We start from the raw sequence: 22985 nt of genomic DNA on the forward strand, positions 1-22985 counted from the left end.
CTGCCCTGGTCAGGTGGCTGCCTGCCTCCTGCTCTTCCTGGAGGAGGAGGACACCTTCTGGATGATGTGCGCCATCATCGAGGACCTGCTCCCAGCCTCCTACTTCAGCACCACCCTGCTGGGCGTGCAGACTGACCAGCGGGTCCTGCGCCACCTCATCGTCCAGTACCTGCCTCGCCTGGACAAGCTGCTCCAAGAGCATGACATCGGTGAGGCCTGGCAGCCTTCCTCCTCTCTGGGGCCCCGGGATTCTGAGATGCTGGTTCCCATTCCACAGTTCTTTGGAAGCTATCTTCCCCCTGTCCCCCTCCTCCCCAGGCTGACCAGGGCCAGGCTGTTCCTGCTCCCGCTCCCAGCCCTAGCAGCTGGTGTCTGTGTTCACAGAGCTGTCCCTGATCACGCTGCACTGGTTCCTCACGGCTTTTGCCAGTGTGGTGCACATCAGGCTGCTGCTGCGGATCTGGGACCTGTTTTTCTACGAGGGGTCTCTGGTGCTGTTTCAGACCACGCTGGGCATGCTGCGCCTCAAGGTGCTTGTGGAGCCATGGCTGTCCCCCCGCCCAGGGCTACTCCACCCAGCGTCAGGCCCAGCCACCCTTCACCCCTCCTCTGGGTGGTCAAGGTGGGATCCAGGCCCTGAGTCCAGCAGTGGTTGGCAGAGGGGCAAGTCCTCCTTCCCTCTCTCTCCACTCCATCCAAGATTTAGCATGGGGTGGCCCGAGCACTGGTCTCTGCTGAGAGACCCAAGTGTGGGGTGGGGGATCTCCCTGGGCCCAAAAGGACCAGTCCCCAATGGCCGGGCCAAAGGAGCACAGGCCTGAGGATGATGATTGGGGTCAGCTCAGTGCCCAATGCCTGGAAGTGACAATGCCCCCCTGTCCTGCCCTTGTGTGGCCCAGGAGGAGGAGCTGATCCAGTCAGAGAACTCGGCCTCCATCTTCAACACGCTGTCGGATATCCCATCACAGATTGAGGACGCGGAGCTGCTGCTGCGGGAGGCCATGCGGCTGGCTGGCTCCCTCACGGATGTGGCCGTGGAGACCCAGCGCCGCAAACACCTGGCCTACCTCATTGCAGACCAGGGCCAGCTCCTGGGCACCAGTGCTGCCACCAGCCTCTCACAGGTGAACTATGATGGAGAGGCCCCACCTCGGCCCCCAGCGTAGGGTCCCTTGAGAAAGCTGAGTGAGCAGAGCTGCAGGGACCAGGCCCTCCCCCACCCCTCTAGCCCTCCTGGGGCTTCATGTCTAGGGGCTCGGACCCTTGCATGGTCTGGGAGGAGGATAGGTCCAGCTCTGAAGTGCTCATACTTTCCTGATCCTCAGAGCCAGCCGGCCTCAAAGGCCGTTTCTGATGAGATAGTGTGAGTGAAATGCCGGTGGGATGGCTTCCTCCTGGTGGTGAGTGCCCTGGGCTGCGGCTGACCTGCTCCCCTCCCACAGGTCGTGCGGCGCAGGAGCCAGCGCAGGAAGTCCGCCTTCACCTCCCTGCTCTTTGGTGAGGACTCGGCTGTAGTGGGCAGGCGGGCTCCATCCTCATGCACCACGTGAATGTGGCGCATCCTCTCCTCAGAGGGCCTGGGGGGAGGGGGGCTATGGTCGCATCGCTCTCTGGGCCTCCTAGGGGAGGATGACCTGGAGGCACTCAAGGCCAAGAACATCAAGCAGACAGAGCTGGTGGCCGACCTCCGGGAAGCCATCCTGCGCGTGGCGTGCCATTTCCAGTGCACAGACCCCAAAAACTGCAGCGTGGTGAGTTGCAGGCACCTTGGGCTCGTGCAAAACAGCTTGGACTTGGGGGCTCTCCTTCCCTGGTCCCATTCATGCTGCTGAGGCTGCTCTCCCTCAGTGGCCTTTCTGTCCCTGTCACTTCTGTTCACTATGCAGGAGCTGACACCAGACTACAGCATGGAGAGCCACCAACGGGACCACGAGAACTATGTGGCATGTTCACGCAGCCACCGACGCCGGGCCAAGGCCCTGCTGGACTTTGAGCGGCACGATGACGACGAGCTGGGCTTCCGCAAGAACGATATCATCACGGTGCGTGGCGCTCAGGCTGCTGCTGGGTCATGAGGCTGTGGCAGGTTATCTGACCCCTTGCCCAGCCCCTACCCCCTTTCCTGCCAAGAGCTTGCCTTTCTGAAACTGGCAGGGGGTCTTGGCCTGGCCCAGTTGCTGAGGATAAGATCAGACCGGGGTGTGGGGGAGACAGGTCCTGGGTGGCTGAGCTTTGGTTGCTGTGTTTCCTCCATGCAGATTATCTCACAGAAGGATGAGCACTGCTGGGTGGGGGAACTGAATGGCCTGAGAGGTGAGGTCTTTTTCTGCTCTTGAGTCAGGGAGTAGGAAGGAGGTTTGGGCAGCAATGCCCTATGACTGTGGGTTCCACCCAGCCCAGCCAGTGCTCTGTCCTCGTCCCCCTGGGAGAAAGTCAAGACAGCCTCCTGGCTGCTCCTCACAGGCCGGCTTCTCCCACAGGCTGGTTTCCAGCCAAGTTTGTGGAAGTCCTGGATGAACGGAGCAAGGAGGTAAGAGGGTGGGCAGGACGGGGCCTTTCCTGGGAGCCGCTCCTGCCTCGACCCCCAGCACGGCCGGCCCCCTCCTCGCCAGGGCCCGTTGTGGCAGTGGCTGTGAGGATGGGGGAGAGGGTAGCTGGCTACAGGCACCTTAGACCCATTCCTGCCATCAGTACTCCATTGCGGGGGACGACTCGGTGACAGAGGGGGTCACGGATCTCGTGCGAGGGACCCTCTGCCCAGCTCTTAAGGCCCTGTTTGAACATGGGCTGAAGAAGCCGTCCCTGCTTGGGGGTGCGTGCCACCCCTGGCTGTTTATCGAGGAAGTAAGTCAGGGCCCTGCAGAGGGGGCAGAAGGGGCGGGCAGGGTGGTGACATGTGCTCAGTTGGGCTTTGACCTGGCACCTCCCCTGTCCCTGCCTCACACTGTGTCCCGTCTTGTTCCCTGCAGGCAGCAGGCCGGGAGGTTGAGAGGGACTTCGACTCCGTGTATTCCCGCCTGGTGCTCTGTAAGACATACAGGTAACTGCCTGTGTGGGCATTCTGCCAGTGAGGTCGCCTGCCAGGGTGTGTGGGGAATGGTGGCTGGACCCAGTGCCCAGCACACCAGGGCAGCTCTGGGAGCTGTGGTCCTCCCTCAGGTTGGATGAAGATGGCAAAGTCCTGACCCCAGAGGAGCTGCTCTACCGGGTAAGTGGGGCCTGCCCTGCCAGACCCGGAGGCCTGGCCAGTGGAGGTGGCCAAGTGACAGCTGTGCCCTCTCCAGGCTGTGCAGTCTGTGAACGTGAGTCATAATGCAGTGCATGCACAGATGGACGTCAAACTCCGCTCCCTGATCTGCGTGGGGCTCAAGTGAGTGTAGAGAAGGGCTGGGGAAGGAGCTGGAAGAGCCTGGGGTGGGCTCATTCCAGCAGAGGAGGGATCCTCAAAGGGGACCCTGAAGGACAGAAAAGCTCCCTCAGGGACTCAAGGCCTTGTGGTGTGGGGGCTGCTGAGGGGGGCAGGTCGGAGGCATCTGCTGCTGCCCGCTCCCCATGGCCTTGTCCCCAGTGAGCAGGTGCTGCACCTGTGGCTGGAGGTGCTCTGCTCCAGCCTGCCGACCGTGGAGAAGTGGTACCAGCCCTGGTCCTTCCTGCGCAGCCCTGGCTGGGTCCAGATCAAGTGCGAACTCCGGTGAGGACCTTGGGGGGCTCCTGGGCAGGGCCAAAGCCAGCTCTGCAGGGCCCTGCAATTGGGGGATGAGGCTGGGCAGGCAGAGTTGGCTGAGCGTGATGAGCTTCCCCTTCTCCTTACTCCCCTCCAGCGTTCTCTGCTGCTTTGCTTTCAGCCTTTCCCAGGACTGGGAGCTCCCTGTCAAGAGAGAGGTGGGTGGCGCAGGCTGGTCTGTGGCCCACAGCCTGCCTTCCCAAGGGGGCTGCGGTGGGGTCTGCACAGGTGGAGCATCCCACACCGTTCCTAGGGTGGCTGAGGGGGGAGTCCAGGTGAGGATGGGAGTGTGACTCAGCTCCCAGAACTGCTCTGGCCCCTGCCACCTTGGGCTTATGACATGAGGCACTGTCCCTGTGTGCAGGAGGAGAAGCAGCCCCTGAAGGAGGGTGTTCAGGACATGCTGGTGAAGCACCACCTGTTTAGCTGGGACATAGACGGGTGACACTCTTCCTCCAGCTGCCCTGTCACACCCAGGCCTCCCTCAACCCATCAACTACCAAAGCAAGCCTCTCCCTTGAACAGGAAGAGCAGGCCTGCTGTGGGTCTGGGTGTGAGGGGACCCAGGCCCACCCCAAGCTGCAGGGTCCAGGGGAGAGAAACTCTAGAGCCCTGGCTGGGGTCCCATGATCAGGGTCCCTCACCCCAGGCTCCCCAGAGCATCACTGGTGGCAGGAGCAGAAGGTGGGCGCCAGCTCAGCCCCTTTCTCCTGAGTGCCTGGGGAGGGCTCTCCCCTGACAGGGTCCTTAAGGAAGCCCTGGGCCCCAACTACAGTTTGTACCGACCAAACACCTTATGAGGAGGTGAAGAGCCACATCTGTCAGTCTTTGCTCAGGAAAGGCAGGTGGGTGGCTAATGGCAGATGAAGGCTCCTTGGCCTCTTTGGTTTGTAAATAAAGTGTGTCTTTGAGAAAGTGCATCCCATCTTCTGTCCAGCCAGAGCCACAGGGCTGTATGTCCAAGGTTTTGCCCTTCCTGGAAGAGTCTGAAACACATAGCCTGGCTCCTTCATCCTGCAGGGGGGAGTGGAATTGGGGTAACTTGGGACGACCATGCCACCCACCCCTTCCCCAGATTGAATAGAGGGACTAACGAGCCAGTGTTTTGGTTTTTATTTTAAAAAGTTCACACAGCTTCCCCACCTTTGTCCCAGCACTGGTTTTGGTGATGCCATCCCTACTACCCTATGAGTGACTAGGCTAGGAGGCAGCCTCAGCTTCACAGCCACCAATAGGGTGTGGCTGGGCCTGAGGTCCCTCTTGTCCCAGGGCCACGTTGGCTGCAGTGAGGTGATGGGGAAGGAATGTGGGTGGGTGGAGGGCTCCTGCCAGATGGCCAGAAAACACCTCTGCCCTCGTGGCACTGATTGATAGGAGCCAGGAAGCAGGTGGGGCATAGGCCGTGGCGTCTACATGCCAAACACACGTGATGAGAGGGCCTGGGCAGCTGTACACCAGGCTGGGCACTGGACTGTGTGGCACACAGGCCAGGGTGACCCTGCATCAGCCTCCAGGAGCCATGGCCTCCAGGCCCTCTGTATGTGAGAATAGATGAGAACAGGGAGGGAGCTGTCCCCCCCACCCTGCAAAATAGATGTATACATATATGTATGTCAATATATAATATATAGAGGTATATACACCTGTACAGAAAATTTTTGCCATCAACCACTAAATGGCTACCCTACACCAAGACATTAAAATGGCAGGGAGGCCCCCACACCCCAGGAAGCCTTGGGACCCTGGGGTGGGCTGACACAGGGAACGGGGAGGTAGGGGCACAGGCTAGTTTCCTCCCTCACAGCAGAGGGAGAAGGAAGAGATTCATCCCTTGACCCATCTCAGTCCTGGGCCAGAAGAGGAGTCTCCTGCCTGGGCCTTGCCTGCTAGCCAAACTGCACCTCTTGACCTCAAAAAAGGAGGTCGAATTGAAATGGCCCTGGCCAGGCCTCCAAAACCCCGGTGTGAGTCCCAGAGCTAGGAGTAGGAGTCCCTCTGCTCCAGCCTCCCAGAGTAGGGAAGCAGCAGCGACTGTGATTGTCAAGACTCACAACCACATGGAGAGACCGAGTGAAGCAGGGAAGAGCCACGCTCACTGAAGTTCTGTGGCTCCCCAACTTCCAGCCCCTTCCCCAGTCTCTGCAGCCAGAGAGCTACAAGCAGGAATCCCAATGTAGCTGCAAGTCATGGCCATCGAGGAAGTCTGTGGAGAAGAGGCTGGGGGCTGTGGTGCTGAGGGGGGCCAAGCTCAGCACAGGCCCACCTGACGATAGCTCCAGCCAGTCCATGCTGTCCAGGTGGCCATCAGCCAGGTCCAGGCCCATGTTGCTGCTGGGCTCCGGGGCAAAGTGCAATTCTGAGGTGTCCATGGGTGAGGGGGGATGGTCCAGAATGGCAGAACTGCTCAGCATCTGGCTGTGGAGGTCGTCAATGAGGGAAAGGGGCTCTGGCCCTTCATGCCCACCAGTCAGCAAGGGCAGCCCTGTGCTGCTCTCCAGGAAATCCTCCAGGCGCCCAGGGAGGGAGGGCGAGCCTGGCGGAGGCAGGGCAGCCTGGGGGAGCTCAGCGGAGGGTGAGGGCTGTGCAGCCAGGGGGGACCCACGCGCTGCTGTCAAGGGTGGCTTCTCCTTCCCTGGCAGGGATGGTGTCTCCTTGAAATCTGCTGAAATTTCTGCCAATCAAGACAATGAATGGATGTCAGACACCAGGCCTGAATATCCATATGCAAAACAAAGAAGGTGGACCCTATGTCACACCACATACAAAAATAAAATGGCTCAAAGACTTAAATGTAGTAAGAGTTATAACTATAAAACTCTTAGAAAAGTCATAGGGGAAGATCTTTGTGACATTAGATTTGGCAATGATTTCTTGATTATGACAAACCAAAAGCACAGGAAGACAAATTAGACTATATCGAAATTTAAAACTTTTGTGCATCAAAAGACACTATTATGAGAATGAAAAGACAATCCACAGAATGGGAGAAAATACTTGCAAATCATATGTTGCATAAAGGATTGATATCCAAAATTTATAGAGAACTCAACAAAAACTTGATTCAAAATTGGGCAAAGGACTTGACATTTCTTAAAGAAAAGACACAAATAGCCAATAGCACATGAAAAGATGCTCAGCATCACCAGTCATTAGGGAAATGCAAATCAGGGCCACAATGAGAAAGCCCCTCACACCCATTAGGGATGGCTACTATCAAGAAAACAGGAAATAAGCTTTGGTGAGGACGCGGAGAAACAACCCTTGCACACTGTTGGTAGGAGAGATGCTCAGCATCACCAGTCATTAGGGAAATGCAAATCAGGGCCACAATGAGAAAGCCCCTCACACCCATTAGGGATGGCTACTATCAACAAAACAGGAAATAAGCTTTGGTGAGGACGCGGAGAAACAACCCTTGCACACTGTTGGTAGGAATGTAAAATGGTGCAGCCTCTGTGCAAACAGTATGGTGTTTCCTCAAAAAATTACAGTAGAATCACCAGCAATCCCACTTCTAGGTTTATGCCCAAAATAATGGAAAGCAGGGTCTCAAAGAGATCTTTGGACGTGATGACAGCAGCATTATTCACAATAGCTAAAGTGTGGAATCAACCTAAATGTGTATCAATGGATGAATCTGGAGGCCATTATGCTAAGTGAAATAAGCAGTCACAAAAGGACAAATACTGCATGATTCCACTTATATGAGGTAATCAGAGTAGCCAAAATCACAGACAGACAGGAGAATGGTGGTTTCCAGGACTAGGACAAGAGGGAATGGGGGTTATTGTTTAATTGGGTACAGAGTTTCAGTTTTACAAGATGAAAAGAGTGACGGATGGTGGTGATGGCTGCACAACATTACGAATGCATTTAATATCACTGAACTGTGCACTTAAACATGGTTAAGATGGTAAATTTTATGTGTATTTTACCATAATAAAAAAATTGGAAAAAAAAGTGGGCAAAGGACTCAGACGTTTCTCCAATAGAAGATACAAAAATGGCCAATAAGCACATAAAAAGATGCTCAAAATCATTAATCATTAGGGAAATGCAAATAAAAACCACAATGAGATACCACTTCACACCCATTAGGATGGCTATTATCAGAAAAATTAAAAATAGGAAGTGTTGGTAAGAAAGTGGCGACTGAAATCCTCATTCATTGCTGGGGTGAAGGTAAAATACAGCTGTAATGGAAACTGTTAGGCGATTCCTCAAAATGTTAACGGAATTGCCATTTGCTCCTGCAAGGCCATTCCTAGGTACGTACCTACACCCAAAGGATCTGAAAGCAGTGACTCAAACAGCTACTGCACGCCAGTGTTCGTAACAGTATTATTCTCAATAGCCAAGAAGTAGAAGCAACCCAGGTATCCATCAACAGATAAGTGGATAAACAAAGTATGACACAGGTATACAATGGAACATTATTTAGCTATAAAAAGGAAAGAAATTCTGACGCATGCTACAACATGGACGAACACTGAAAACATGCTAAATGACAGAAGCCAGACAAAAGGACAAAAATACTGTGTGACTCCACTTACATAAGGTACCTACAATAGGCAGATTCAGAGACAGAAAGTAGAATGGTGACTGCCAGGGGTGGCGGGGACAGGGGAATGAGGAGTCAGTGTCTAATGAGTACTGGAGTTTCTGTTTGGGATGATGAAATAGTTCTATAAATGGACAGTACTGATGGTGGCACAATGCTGTGAATGTACTTAATGCCACTGAATTGTACATTTTAAAATAGCAAGTTTTATGTACTTTTTACCACAATTAAGAAAAAAAAGAATTATGTAGAAACCTGGCTTGCTCCCTGACCCTCTAGGTCCCATACCCAGCTGAGCACATTCTTTCTTCATGGCTGCTCTCACCAGACAGGACCCTTGGCCTACCTGCCCACCTGCCACCACCTGCCCCATTCAAACAAACACCCTCATCTTCTGGCATCCTTGCCACCTCTCTGGTCACTTCTCAGTGTCCCTTTGGGGGCAGTCAGAACTCCCCCCCAATCTCCCTTTCTCTGCCATCCCGTAAATGATAGACTCCCTCCCCCTTCTCAAACAATCTCGCTTCTCCAGGGCAGCCCCCTCCCACGGTTTGTCCAGTCTGACACTGTTGGCTCCTGAAGCTCATGCCCAGGTCTCCCTCCTGTGCTCCAGACCAGCCTCCAGCTGCCTCCTGAGCTCCAGCCAGCGGTCCTCAGAGGGGGTCCCATGCCAGAAACCTCAGTGCCATCTGCACTGGTTAGACACACACCTCAGGCCCCACTGTAACCCTGGAGGTCCCCACTAAGGCTTGAGGATCACTGACATTGAGGGGAACATCAGCCACTGAAATAACACTGCCAGCTTTCAAGTGCATACTTCCAGACTGCTCACCTGCCCATCTCAGGTAACCCTCTTCCTACTGACAGAGGTAATGCACTCAGGACGGAACACACACACTCCCCACGTGGACCCACCGGCATCTGCAGCACACTCCGCCTTCTCACTGCTGCCATCAGCAAAGTCCCCACGTGCCTCTAGGAAGCCAACCCTTCTCCGGCGCTGGGCCCCTTTTCTTGAGTCCTCAGGGCTCTCACCCTCCACTGGACGGGTTCCTGGTCATGCAGACACGCTACGGGGTCTCCCACAGCTTGGCAAGGCCCCCTTTCGTTGCCTGGAAAGCTCTCCACACCTGCTGCCCCCTCACGTACTCCCCAGTTCTCCTCCGCCTGAGTCGCATGCTGTCCCCTGCCACACTCTAGGGGAGGGGGATCCCATCTAGGATGTCATGCTCTGCCCACTGCTCAGCCTCATCTGCTATTGTCCTTTTCCTCGAGGGCCACGGCCAGGGCTGTCACCTGTCCTCTACTCCACCACCCTCACTCCCAAACCTCATGTCCGTGACAGCCAATCTAGATGCCCACAACTCCAAACTCCTATCGCCACCCAGAGCTCTCCCCCAAAGGCCACTCACATGTCCAAAGGCCTCTGTGAATCCTCTGCCCCAAAGTCTCGCAACAGATGTATGTCCCAGCTGCAGCTGCACTCGTGTCCCCATACAGCCCCTGAGTTCACCTGCCAGTTGACAGTGCCTCAGGCCACAGGCTTGGTGTCGCCCTGAGCTGCTCTTTTCCTCTCACCACAGCCCTCGCCCACAAACACGCCCACCCGGATCGCTGTCCAGATGCAGTCCAGACTTCAGCCCCTTCTCCACACCTGGCTGCTGCCTCCCTGGCCCAGGCAGCCCTGCCTCACCAAGATGACGACAGTTGCCTCCCGATAGGACTCCCTGCGTCTGCCCCTGCGTGGCTATAGTCACTGCAGCAGCTAGAACGATCCTGCACTAGGCCAGGCCACTGCTCAAAGCTGCGCTGCGGCTTCCTGCGCTATCAGGTCATAGCTGCTCTGCCCTGGTGCCCAGGAGGCCCCGCGGATCTGGCCCGTTCTCTCTCTGCCCTCCTTCTTCACTCCCTCCACTCCTCGCCTGCCCCAGGGACGCACATGCCACCACCCCCACCTCCTGCTTGGCCCGGGGCTCGAAGCCTGCACTCTGTTCTGAGCACTCACTGTTCTCTGCCGTTGCTCATAACCTGCTCACTATGTCTGTGCTTTATCTCCTCATGCTAGACCAGGGGCTCCGCCGAGGCACGCGTTTCTGTTTTGTTCACTGATGCTCTCCCAGGCCCAGCAGAGGAGCGACCCCATGGCAGGTGCGAGGTATAGCGAATGTTTGTGGAAGGACCGCCCCTGCCCAGGCCTTGCAGCGGGGCATGTCTCAGTCACTGCTGTATCCACAAGGCCAGGTACAAGGCCTGCCCCTTATTCACGTGCACAAGAAATAAAGAAAAAACACACTGAGCACCCTAGGGTGAGAGAGAGCCTCTGAACAGAGAGGAGAGAGGGGCCAGCTGGGGGCCTGGGGTTTACCTCCACTCTGAATAAGAATGTCAAACAGGTCGTCCATCTGTTGGCTTGAGGAACCATTTTCCTGTGGGACAAAAACAGGAAAACAGATGAGCCACAGCCCAGCAGGCAAGGGCAACTGCCCCTGGGCCAGGCCCAGTCTGTCGTCACCTGCTGCTTAGGTGGCTGCTTCATGGCTTCCTCATAGCCAGGCGGCTCCTTCTTCAGCAGAGCAGTGGGTGTCCCAAACAGGGGCTGCGGAGGGTGCTCCAGTTCCATCTGGGTGGGTGGGCCGGGAGCTGGAGAGCCAGGCTGGGACAAGGGCTGGACGGAGACCAGGGGGAGGAAGACCTGCCTGGTCAGGGGTGGGGGGCACAGGGCCAGGGCCCCTGCACACCCCAGGAGGGTGAGGCGGGAGGCACCCACCTTCTTCGGCCAGGCCAGCTTTACTAGCTGCGCTGGCTTTAGGGAGGCATTCGTGGAAGCCAATGGGGAGAAAGATGGAGGGTCCCTGAACTCTGACTCTGTGGGAGGGGTAGGCATGGGGTGACTAGCTTCCTGGGTTTGGTACAAGCCACAAGGGGAGAAAGGGAGGGGGTCTGAGCTGGTCTCTTCCCCCTACCCCCACCAAGCTTTCTGCATCCTCCTCCTCTGCCTGAGACTGCTCAGGGACCCTTTTCTCCCATCCCGAGGTGCCGGGTCTTGTCATTGTACCTTCCACCCTCAAGCTCTGCAGGGCCAAGAGGCCACACAAAGCCTGAGAGCAGCCTCCTCTTTGGACTGGGCTGGGTGGCTTTGGGGTAGCAGCAGCAGGGAGCCAGCAGCTGCTGACACCGTGGAGGAGGACAGCTGGCCTTTCTGAGGGAGGCCCAAGCTGGGTCCCAGGCCAGCTAGTCCCACAGCCTCTCCCCAGGGAAGGGTACCTCTCTGGCCCTCACTTGGGGCCCCTCCCCATCCCCCACACAGCAGCAGTATAAGAGGGTCCCGGCCTGGGTGGGGGAAGCTCAGAAGTCCTACTACAGAAATGTTCTTGTACCAATGGTCAGAGAGGTGGGCAGCTCCACACAGCAGCAGTATAAGAGGGTCCCGGCCTGGGTGGGGTAAGCTCAGAAGTCCTACTACAGAAATGTTCTTGTACCAATGGTCAGAGAGGTGGGCAGCTCCCTGCCAAGTCATCCTCATGGCTGTGTGGTCTTTGGCAGGTCCCTTAACTTTCCTAAGTCTCATACCCTCCCTGGTGACATTGGGATGGCAATCCCTCATCATGGAGGGCTCAGGGAGAGACTGAACTCTCAGAGCTGGGGCTCTAACTAGAAGTATCTTCCCACCCTCCTGCTGGCCCTGCCTCAGCTGCTCCCACACCCCAGGTACCTGCTGGGGGCTCCCACTCGGCAGGCCAGGGCTGTCTGCATTCTTATTGGTCACGGTGAGGACGAGGTGGGTCCCTGTGGAGCCAGTGATGACGGTAGGAGGTGTGACCCCGTTGATGAGGCCGGAACCTTGAAGCAGCTGGGGGGCAGGGGCTGGCCCGGGCGGCACGGCTTCCTGCTTTACCACCACAGCTGGGGGTCCCAGGGCCTGGACACAAGTGTCTACGTGGGTGGCAGTGGGGTCTGCTGGGTGAGGGCTGAAGAGGTGAGCAGGGCCAGGGGGCTGTCGGCTCAGCTGGCAGCTGGAGAAGCTGTCCTCTTGCTTCACTGGGGTGGGCTGCTGGGCCCGCTTCTCCTGCTCCAGCTGCAGCCTGAGCCGCTCTACCAGCTGCTGCTTCTGCCGGAGCATGCGGGTCAGCTCCTCAATCTGCTTGTCCTTCTCCTGCAGCATCTGGTCCTTGTCACGGCCCTCCAGCTCCGCCCGCACCCCAGGGCTCAGGCAGCAAGACCCAGCCCGGGGTCCCTCCTCCTTCACGAGGATCTGCAGTGGTGAGGCCTGCAGGGTGAGCTGTGTCAGGGGGGACGTCACCATCTCACCAAAGGTGTCCCCAGGCGTGGAGTTCTCGTCACCCGTACTGAGCAGTGAACGCTCTGAGGGGGTGGGAGACACGGGGGGTGTGGAGCCCGTGCTACCAAATTTCACCACTCCATTGCTGGTCACCGTGGCCACCACTACCTCAGTTGGTGCCAGGCCTGCTGCCACCAGGGCTGGCCCCGTGCTCAGCCGGGCTGCCGGAAAGGCCACCACCACTTCGCCAGCCTTCGGCAGGAGAGAGGTGGTGGCAGGCACCTTGGGGGCTCCCTGGGCAGGGCTGACTTGATCTTGATAGGCACGCAGGCGCTCAATCAGCTCTGTCTTGGTGCCTGAGACGGGCAGTGACCTCAACTTCAGCTCCTGCTTCAGCTCTGCCACCTGCAAGGAGGTCAAGAGTCAGGCATGAAGACCAGGGGCAGCTGGACAAAGGGAACAGGTCCAGGTAGGAGGACAGTCTGCGGAAGATGGGAGGGATGAACACTTCCAACAGCCCTGGAGGGTGAGACGTGCCCCCAACCCCAAACCCCCCAACCAGTGTCCTTCCTCACTATACCAGGTGCCTGGTTAAAATGCTCCCCTACCTTTGCAGAAAACCAGATCTGGGCACACTGTGCCCACAGCTATCTCCAGCGTCTAACATGATGCCTGGGGCTCAATAAATACAGGCAGATCTTGTTTTACTGCACTTTTTGCAAATACTGCTTTTTTTTTTTTTTTAAACAAATTGAAGGTCTGTAGCAACCCTGCACCGAGCAAATCTATCGACGCCATTCATCCAACAGCATGTGCTCACTCTGTGTCTCTGTATCACATTTTGGCAATTTTTGCAAAATTTCAAACTTTCCCCATCACTATTACGTCTGTTGTGGTGATCTGTGATCCGTGATCTTTGATGTTGCTGCTGCAATCGTTCTAGATTGCAACAGTAACATGAATTGCATCCATATGACGGGGAACTGCATCGATAAACGTGTCGTGTGTTCTGACTGCTCCCCTGATCAGCCGTCCCCCATCGCTGTCCCTCTCCTCAGGCCTCCCTATTCCCCGAGACACAACAATATTAAAATAAGGCCAATTAGTAGCCCTACCGCGGCCTCTGTGTGTTCAAGAGAAAGGAAGAGTCGCACGTCTCTCACTTGCAATCAAAGCCAGAGCTGCACAAGCCCAGTGAGGAAGGCGTGTCGAAAGCCAAGGTGGGCCGGAAGCTCGGGCCTGCACCCAGCAGGCCGCCCAGTTGTGAATGCAGGAGAAGCTCTTGAGGGAAATGAAAGGGCTGCTGCAGTGGACACACGAGTGATGAGAAAGCAGACAGCCCATGGCTGAGATGGAGAAAGCTGTAGTGATCTGGAGAGAAGATCAAACCAGCCACAACATTCCCTTAAGCCAAAGCCCAACTCAGAGCAAGGCCCTAACTCTTCACTTGTGTGAAGGCTGAGCGGGCTGGGGAAGCTGCGGAAGAAAAGTCTGAAGCTAGCGGAGGAGGGTTCATGAGGTTTAAGAAAAGCAGCCGGCTCCGTCCCAGCAGAGCGCAAGGTGCAGCAGCAGGTGCTGATGCGGGGCTGCAGCCAGTGACGCAGCGGATCCAGCTGAGACAGCGGCTCGCGTGTGACGGGGCTACACTCAGCAACAGAGCTGCAATGTGAATGACACCGTTTTGTATTGAAAAAAGATGCCATCTAGGACTTTTACAGCTAGACAGGAGCAGTCAATGCCTGTCTCCAAAGCTTCAGAGGACAGGCTGACTCTTGCCAGGTGCTAACGCAGCTGGTGACTTTAAGTTAAAGCCAATGCTCACTTAGCATTCCCCAAATCCTAGGCCCTTAAGATCGATGCTAAGTCTACTCTGCCTGTGCTCTGTCAGCACACTTACAAACAGAAAACAAGCCTGCATGACAGCATATCTGTTTACGGCATGGTTTGCCGAACATTTTAAGCCCACTGTTAAGACCTGGTGCTCAGAAAAAAAGATTCCTTTCAAAATGTCACTGCTCAGTGACAATGCACCCGGTCACCCAAGAGCTCTGACAGAGATGTCCGAGGACGTGAATGTTGTTTTCATTCCTGCTAACACAACATCCATTCTGCAACCCACAGATCAAGCAGTAACTTTGATTTTCAAGATTTATGAAACACATAAGGCTACAGCTGCAGTAGGTAGTGATTCCTCTGATGGATCTGGCAAAGTAGAATGAAAACCTTCTGGAAAGGATTCAGCATTCTAGATGCCACTAAGAACATTCGTGATTCATGGGAGGGGGTCAAAACATCAACATCGACAGGATTTTGAAAGATGCTGATTCCAACCCTCATGGATAACTTTGAGGGGTTCAAGACTTCAGTAAAGGGAGTAACTACAAATGGGGTGAAAACAGCAAGAGCATTAGAAGTGGATCCTGAAGATGGGACTGAGTTGCTGCAATCTCATGACAAAACTTTAACAGACGAGAAATTGCTTCTTATGGACGAGCAAAGAAAGTGGCTTCTTGAGATGGAATCTGCTTCTGGTGAAGATGCTGTGAACATTGTCGAAGTGACAACCAAGGACTTACGTATCACATAAACCTAGTTAATAAGGCAATGACAGGGTTTGAGAGAACTGACTCCAATTTTGAAAGAAGTTCTCCTGTGGGTAAAACGCTATGAAACAGCATCGCACGCTACAGAGACGTGTTCCATGAAAGGAAGAGACGATCTATGCGGAAAACTCCATTGTCATTTTATTATGAAAAATTGCCACGGCCACCCCAACCTCCAGCCGCCACCACCCTGATAAGTCAGCAGCCATCACCGCTGAGGCCAGTCCCTCCACCAGCAAAAAGATTACGACTCGCTGAAAGCTCAAGTGGTCATTAGCATTTTTAGCAATAAAGTATTTTTTAACTAAGGTATGCACATTGTTTTTTAGACATAATGGTACTGCACACTTAATAGACTGTGCTATAGTGTGAATGTAACTTTTATATGTACTAAAAACCCAAAAACTCTGTGTAAGTCAATGTAATGTGATATTCACTTTATTGTGGTGGTCTGGAACTAAACCCATAATATCTTCAAGGTATGATTGTACGAAAAAATGCCCAACATTGCTAATAGGGAAATGCAAATTAGAAACACAATGAGATATCATCTCACACCTGCAAGAATAGCTATTATGAAGAAGACAAAATAAAACAAGTGTCGGTGAGGATGTGATACATTGTGGGAATGTTAATTAGTACAGCCATTGTGGAAAACATTATGGAGGCTTTTCAAAGAAGTTAAAATACAATTATTGTATGATCCAGCAATCCCGCTTCTGGGTATTTACCCAAAAGACTGAAAACCACTGTGTCAAAGGGATGCGAGCACTCCCATGTTCCTTGCAACGCTGTTCAGAATGGCCAAGTTACGGAATCAACCTAAATGTTCATGAGCTAATGAGTGGATACAGCAGATCTGCTATATAAACACAACAGAATACAAGTCAGCCTTGAAAAGGACGGAAATTCTGTCATTTGTGACAATGTGCATAGAATTGAAGGACAAGTTCAACATGTTCTCACTTATATCTGGAATCTGAAGGAATCTACCTCTAGAAGCAGAGAGTAGAATGGGGGTTGCAGAGCCTGGGTGTGGAGGGAACAGGGAGATGCTGGTCACAGCGTACAAAATGTCGTAAAGACAGTGGAAATGTTTTTCTTTGATCTATTGCACAGCATGGTGAATATAGTTAATAACAGAGTATTATACATTTCAAAATTGCTGACAGTAAATTTCAAATATTCTCACCACAAAAAATGTTAAGTATTTGAGTTGACGCATACGTTAACCAGCTTGATTTAATTATTCTACATTATATTTATAAATCATAATGTCAATCTGTACCACAAAGGTAGTGTCAATTTACAATAAAAATAAAAATTTTAAAGATAGTAATTCCACTCTGATTTTTAAAATTAATCTACTTCTCGTAACCTCATTGCCTTTGCTGGTCTCTGTGAGCACCTGGAGACGCTGGCGAGAGGCCTGTTAACATTTCTTGAAAGAGGGGGCTTCACTGCGCTGCTCAGCAGANTCATTCCTGCTAACACAACATCCATTCTGCAGCCCACAGATCAAGCAGTAACTTTGATTTTTAACAAGTATTATTATTTATGAAATACATAAGGTTATATAGCTGCAGTAAGTAGTGATTCCTCTGATGGATCTGGGCAAAGTAAACTGAAAACCTTTGGGAAAGGATTCAGCATTCTAGATGCCACTAAGAACATTCGTGATTCATGGGAGGAGGTCAAAACATCAACATCGACAGGATTTTGGAAGATGTTGATTCCAACCCTCATGGATAACTTTGAGGGGTTCAACACTTCAGTAGAGGAAAAAAAAAAAATAACTGCAAATGGGGTGAAAACAGCAAGAGCATTAGAAGTGGATCCTGAAGATGGGACTGAGTTGCTGCAATCTCATGACAAAACTTTAACAGATGAGAAATTGCTTCTTACGGACGAGCAAAGAAAGTGGCTTCTTGACAGTCAGCAGCCATCACCGCTGAGGCCAGACCCTCCACCAGCAAAAAGATTATGACTTGCTGAAAGCTCAGATCGTTAGCATTTTTTAAGCAATAAACTATTATTTAATTAAGGTATGCACATTGTTTTGTTAGACATAATGCTATTGCACACTTAGACTATAGCAGAGTGTAAACATATCTTCTATATGCACTGAAAAGCCAAAAAATTCATGCAACTCGCTTTATTGCCATGCTCGCTTTACTGCAGTAGTCTGGTTTCTCCAAGTGGTCCAGTATCTCCAAGGTATGCCTGTATTTAATTGAATGGACTGAATTTTACAGATAAGAAAACAGCTCCTTAAAGTAACTTCTTCAAATTCACAGAGCTAGTGACTGGCCCAGCTAGGATTTCAACCTAGGTCTGATGGGCCCTGAAGCCCATCCCCAACTGCTCCGATGAGTGCTGTGTCTCACTGGGATCCATGTCATGACACAGGAAGGGCCAGCCTAGTTCAGAGGATACGCTCTCGAGGGGGAATTTCGTCCATTCCATCTTCTGACCACGACAGAGAAAACAGGCCAGGCCCTGGGTACAACCCACTCTGAGGCCCCAGGACACAAGCCAAGTCTGCTCCCTGAGCATGGTCCACTGTCTTCCCAAGCAGATACAGACTCTGAACAGCAGATTCAGCTGGACATTAACTGGCAAAGTGGAAAGGGGGGTGTTGAAATTGGACAGCCTGTCTACAAGTCACCAGGTCTGTGGCCTTGGGCCAGCTGCTCCAGCTCTCGGGCCTGCTCATCCTCTTCTCACAGAGGTCGAGGAAGATAAACCATATACAACTGCCTTGCCAGTCCCAAGGCTCTGGACAGATACTGGCTGAAGTTGTTAATGACAGTGACCATCCTGATGAGGCTGATGTTGCTATGACCACAGACAAGACAGGCGGGTTCCAAGGTGCCCCTGTCTGGTGGAGACCAGAGCCCAAAGCCCTGCTCTGCCCTCCATGGTTGTGAGTCCTGGGCTGGTTGCCTTCTCTGCCTGGAGACCAACACCCAGAGCCTCTGTGGGAGAGGCCAGGCTGGCAGTGGCTCAAGCTGTCTAGTGGGAAGAGGGCAGCCACCTACCTTCATGTCATCGAGGTTGGCTGGCAGGGCTCCCGGCTTGCCAGTCATTGAGGTGCTGTTCTGACGAGCCAGCCCACTGGGCCCAGGGACACCCAAGCTGGAGCTGCTATTGGTGGTGGAGAGACTGCGTGCTGGGGGAGTTCCGCTGCTTCCCAGAGCTTCACCTGCCGGCCTGAGGAGAAGAAAAGGCAGACATGAGCGCCCATTGAGCATCACACACAGCCTCTTCAAGCGGTAGCCCCAAGCTTGAGTGGCAGGGCTGGTACAGATGGGCACGCAGGCCAGGGAGGCCATGCCAGGGGACCATACTGTAGGAGGCAGGCTAAAGGGTCCTTAAAGATCTGGGGCCCACCCATGCCAGACCTGGTATCTGCCTGTCTTGGGGCAGCTGTGGGAGGGCTACGGGCGGGCAGTTCTGGGGGCAGTTAGTGCCGGGGTGGGCTCCTACTTTGGTGGGGCAGGCAGGATGGTCTGGTAGTTATAGTGCTGCTGCTGCTGCTGGTTGAGGATCTGGAGCTGGAGGAAGAGCTGCTGCTGCTGCAGGATCTTGGCATAGGAGGAGTCCATGGGGGGGGCCCCCTTGTCCTGCTTTTGGTCCGGGGGGATGTACTGATGATACTTGAGTTTCTTCACCTTTGGCTTCAGCTCCTTGGCCTTCTTGCTGCGCTGTGATTTCTCACTAGCAGACTTGGGTTGGCTTTGCTGATGGCACAGGAGACAGGGCACCATCAGGGGGCAGCCTGAGGCCCAGGCGAGGCCTGAGTGGCTTCTGAGTGGACCCTTGTCCATTTCTACTCGCCCAACTGTACTGTGCCCCACTCCAAAACCAGAGGCCTCTTCAGTGCCTGGAAATGTGCCAGGGACAGGACTGGAGTGACAGAGAGGGGCTACGCCCAGCTCCTGTCTCAAAAGAGCTTCCAGCTTGGAGGGAAAACCAACCAAATGTCCAGGCACAGACCCCAAGCAGAGTCTGAACACAACAGGAGGTAAACGCAGCTGGTTTTTGAGCATGGGCCCTGCCAGACCTGGCACTTTACAAAGGCAGTGTCAGGCAAGCCTCTCTAGAGTCCTGCTTAGGTGGGAACTGTTGTGTCTACTTGAAAATGTGGGAACAGACTCAGAGAAGTCACGTGCCCAAGGTCACACAATGATCTTGATCTTGATCCAACCCAGGACTCCAAAAGCTCCTGTGTTCATGTGCAAAATGTGGCCCAAAGACTCCCAACTGGCACAACCACTGGGCCTGGAGGGTCAGAGGACTCAGACCAACCAAGGGCCAGTGGGTCATGTTCAGGGAGTCTGTCCTTGGAGCAGGGAAGGGTAGAGTTGCATGAGAGGGCACAAGTGAGCAGGGGAGTGCCAGAGAGGGACTGTGCAGAGCCTAGAAGTTTCTGAGCAGAGAATGGCAGATAAAAGGGGAGAAGATTTGATGCAAGGACTAGTTGGGGTCTTGAACAGGTGGCAATGGAGACCAAAAGGAAGGTCTGGGCAGAGGTGACTCGCTAGAGGAAGAACAGTAACATGAACATGTGGCAGGTGAAGAGTTATGGTTCATGGGGGTCAGGAAGAGGTTCTGGTTTGGCCCAGAGTGCAGACATGGAGGAGAGAGGGCAGAGCACCCAGTGGACGGAACAGAAGCCTGAAGAGTTCCCTGCGCACAGGCTGAGGAGGTGGAACTGCGAGGAGGACGGGAGGAGGACAGGAGGAGGAGGCCAGGAGCAGCCTCCAGGGAGCACGCCCTTTAAAGGAAGGAGAAAGGAGCCAGGAAAGAACAGATGCAAGGAGGGAAACCCAAATTGCTGAGTGGGTGGCATGGCTGACAGGAGGGGGCCAGAGCAGCTGCTAGAGGGTTTGGAACCCGTCACTGGTGGGGCAGGGCAGCCAGCCCACAAGAGGCTGAGGCATAAACAAGAAAAGAGGGATGCAGACCCTACACACACAGACTGTCCTTCCAGACATGTGGAGGTCAGATGAAGGCAGCAGTAGTGTGACGAGGGGAACATTCAAGGGAAGGATTTGGGGGGAAACCTGTAACATCTGTGGACAGTAAGGAAGAGACCACAGATGCAAAAGAGGTGCCAACTAATGAGGCAACATCCCGTCGCCAGCAGAGAGCATCAAGAGCACAGGTGGTCTGGAAAGAGAGGCCTGGGGAGGAGACAGTGACAGGGAAGCACAGACTTTCAGACGTGGAGCACGGCTGCATACAGACAGAGTCAGGCCTGGGGGCGTCACCACAGGAAGGCATCAGGGAGCTCCACATGATGGATGGCAGCTCCCAGAGCTAAGGCCAGAGAAGGAGAATTGACGGCCTCTAGGCTGCGAGCAGCCAGCCTCTCCTGAGACTCCCAGCAAGAAGAGGGGAGCTGCGGGCAGCCAGGGGTGGCCAAGTCGGGTGTAGGAACTGTGTGGGGAGGGAGCCCAGAGAGTAAGAAAAAGCAGCAGGAAGGGTGAGGACGAAGCACATGAGGTGCAAGACCTCTGCAGCTCTGCAGGGCAGGGAGGCCCCAGCACCAGCTCTTGACGCTACTGAACTTAACGTCAGACACTTTGTGCAGCATGGCCAGCAGTGCCCAGCAGTGTCCCCACACCAATGGTGGTAAACTCTGCCTCTTTCAGGTATTTCAGGTGAGGCCACGGAGGAGAAGTATAGAAACAAACACCGAGCGATGCCAGCCGTGTGCTCCTGGGCATGTCACTTCTTGGTTTCGTCATCTGCAGCACACAGGCTCTCTCTACTACTGCCTCATGAGGCTGGCAAGTGGGTGTGTTTTCCTGGATGGGGGCAGGAATGAGAACCTGGAAGGCCCTAGGCCAGGGCCTAGCACACTGTGCTGAACAGATGGTGACTACAATCACGACAGACAGGAAAGAAATACCCTGACCACTGGGAGAAGACATGCACCCCCAGCCCCTGCAGTTGTCCCCACAGCTGGAAGGAAGTCATGGAGGACTCCGAGGGGCACAGGAAGGGCGGGTACAGTTGCTGGCAGTGCCATACCTTGATGAGCGTAGGAGGGGGCTTGGTTGTGGGGATGGCAGTTCCGTTGGTGAGGCTGGGAGGCAGCAGCGGCGGGGCAGGCAGAGGTGGCTCTGCCAGGAAGAGCATTTCTCCAGAATCTGGGCCCATTGGGAGCTGAGATAGAACCTGAGAGGAGAGAGGGGAGGTGAGGACACCAACTATTCCTGGGAGGAGTGTGTCCAGCCTGCCCCTGCTAGGAGTCAGGAGATGCCATCCCTATCAGGGGGCACGTGATAGGCAGAGGCCAGGGGCACAAGCAGAGTAACCCCAGGGCAGCAGGGGAGAGGGAACTAGAATAGGAGACAGAAGGTGGTGAAAATATCATTCACTAAATACATTCAAGAAAAGCAGTCTGTTTGGAATAAATGAAACAGGGTAGGCCAGCGTGGTACGTGAATCCACCCGCAACGCAGCCCTGGTCAGCGTCCTCCATCTGGGACCTCAGGCAGGCTCAGGCTGCTGGAAACAGGGGCCTGCTGCCAACATCTCCCTCCTCATGGCCAGGAACTCCAGCAGCCAGCGCCTAAGCTACTGGAGCATCATGCCCCCTGGCTTTCCTGTGCCAGAGCAGGAGGCACCCACCTGGGCCAGGAGAAAGACCTTATTCTGGCAGCCCCAGCAAGCAGGGAGACCTGTGGAAGCAGATGGATGTGGACAAGCTCACCTGAGTGGGAGATGCAGAGGTGGCACTGGGCAGTGATTCGCTGGCTCGGGCCTCCAGGGGTGATGGCACTGAACCCTGAGACTCATGGCTGGCAGGCTGCTCAGGGGATAAGGCGTCACTGCTGTCCTCATCAAATGAAGAGCTGTCTGCCACTTTCGGATAATTCACCTGGCCCACTGAAAACCCAAAGCCAGTGTAAGTTTCCACCTCTGGCCCCAGCACACAGGGGTGTAGGAAAGAAAGGCCTTGCTCACCAGCCAGAGGCTGTCCCAGCCAAGTGCCTGCCCTCGGCTCCCTATGCCCTGCAGGGCAGACAGGTGAAGGGAAACAAGCAGCCAACCAGAAAGCTCTAGAAAGTTCTTCATTGTGACCCCAAAATGGGGGCCAGAAAGAGGCTCCTGGGCCATCAAAGTGCTCCCTGGGGCTGAGGAAATGCTTAACACCTCTTGCTTTTAATTCTATGCTGGCTGCTGCTGGCTGCTGCTGCATTTAGTCTCAGAGTCAAATCCCTCCCTCCCGATCCCCATGGAGGCCCAGACTACCTCCTCCACCTCAGCTGTTTCTCTGCGGTTAAAGGCACTTTATCTTCATCCCACAGCTACCCAAAACTCTTCTTTCTCCATGCTCCCAGACTGTGCAGTTAGGGCTCTGAACCTGCTGATGAGGGACCACGGGAGCTTGGGTGACAGGCACGTGACTTGTGAGTGTAGATCCTCCTCTGGGCTGACAGAATCCCCCGAAGGCCAGGAACAGACTAAGGAGTCTGGTTCTGAGGCTGCAGATGGAGGATGTCCCAGGAAAAGGACTCTTTGCCCGTGCAGGTGAAATAGGATCAGCAGAAGTGTGGTCCCTTAGAGGCCAGTAACCCCCAGAGACCCAGTGCTTGGGCAGTAGAGGCACCAGAAGAAAACACATCCAGCTGCCATAACTGCCCTGGCCTGACCCACAGTCAAGCCCTGGATGGCCGTAAGTGTGTGTCTGCCTGGGACCAGCTGGGAGGCCAGATGCAGGGGAGAGGGCACGGCACAGAGCTTCTGTTCCATGGGATTCCAGCGTGGGAATCCCAGACCACAGAGGGAAGGAAAGAGAAT

The 22985-nt window shown here is 54.3% G+C and overlaps 2 protein-coding genes across 8 annotated transcripts in view; one reads left to right on the forward strand and one right to left on the reverse strand.

The window, feature by feature from the left end:
* SGSM3 (small G protein signaling modulator 3) overlaps positions 1–4639 on the forward strand; it is a 43950-nt gene extending 39311 nt beyond the window's left edge. The window contains exons 8-22 of one of the 4 annotated variants that reach the window (XM_008566675.1): positions 14–209; positions 385–530; positions 900–1124; positions 1443–1497; positions 1624–1751; positions 1887–2042; positions 2259–2313; positions 2481–2530; positions 2692–2844; positions 2970–3040; positions 3160–3208; positions 3285–3370; positions 3569–3691; positions 3822–3882; positions 4089–4639. In XM_008566675.1, coding sequence (XP_008564897.1) covers positions 14–209; positions 385–530; positions 900–1124; positions 1443–1497; positions 1624–1751; positions 1887–2042; positions 2259–2313; positions 2481–2530; positions 2692–2844; positions 2970–3040; positions 3160–3208; positions 3285–3370; positions 3569–3691; positions 3822–3882; positions 4089–4169 — 1635 coding nt within the window. In that variant the 3' untranslated portion in view covers positions 4170–4639. The remainder of the gene's footprint in view (positions 1–13; positions 210–384; positions 531–899; positions 1125–1442; positions 1498–1623; positions 1752–1886; positions 2043–2258; positions 2314–2480; positions 2531–2691; positions 2845–2969; positions 3041–3159; positions 3209–3284; positions 3371–3568; positions 3692–3821; positions 3883–4088) is intronic. The other 3 variants (XM_008566676.1, XM_008566678.1, XM_008566677.1) reach the window with 3 other exon arrangements.
* Positions 4640–4822: 183 nt separating this feature from the next.
* Positions 4823–22985, reverse strand: part of MKL1 (megakaryoblastic leukemia (translocation) 1) — a 188817-nt gene continuing 170654 nt past the window's right edge. For all 4 annotated transcript variants that reach the window (XM_008566683.1, XM_008566680.1, XM_008566679.1 and 1 more), the window contains 8 exons: positions 21895–22070; positions 21210–21356; positions 18657–18910; positions 18209–18380; positions 11998–12969; positions 10798–10950; positions 10651–10711; positions 4823–6395 (listed from right to left, as the gene is read on the reverse strand). In XM_008566683.1, the coding sequence (XP_008564905.1) occupies positions 5878–6395; positions 10651–10711; positions 10798–10950; positions 11998–12969; positions 18209–18380; positions 18657–18910; positions 21210–21356; positions 21895–22070 (2453 nt within the window). In that variant the 3' untranslated portion in view covers positions 4823–5877. The remainder of the gene's footprint in view (positions 6396–10650; positions 10712–10797; positions 10951–11997; positions 12970–18208; positions 18381–18656; positions 18911–21209; positions 21357–21894; positions 22071–22985) is intronic.

This window comes from Galeopterus variegatus, unplaced genomic scaffold, assembly GCF_000696425.1.
Source record: "Galeopterus variegatus unplaced genomic scaffold, G_variegatus-3.0.2 Scaffold262, whole genome shotgun sequence".
Classification (NCBI taxonomy): Eukaryota; Metazoa; Chordata; class Mammalia; order Dermoptera; family Cynocephalidae; genus Galeopterus; species Galeopterus variegatus.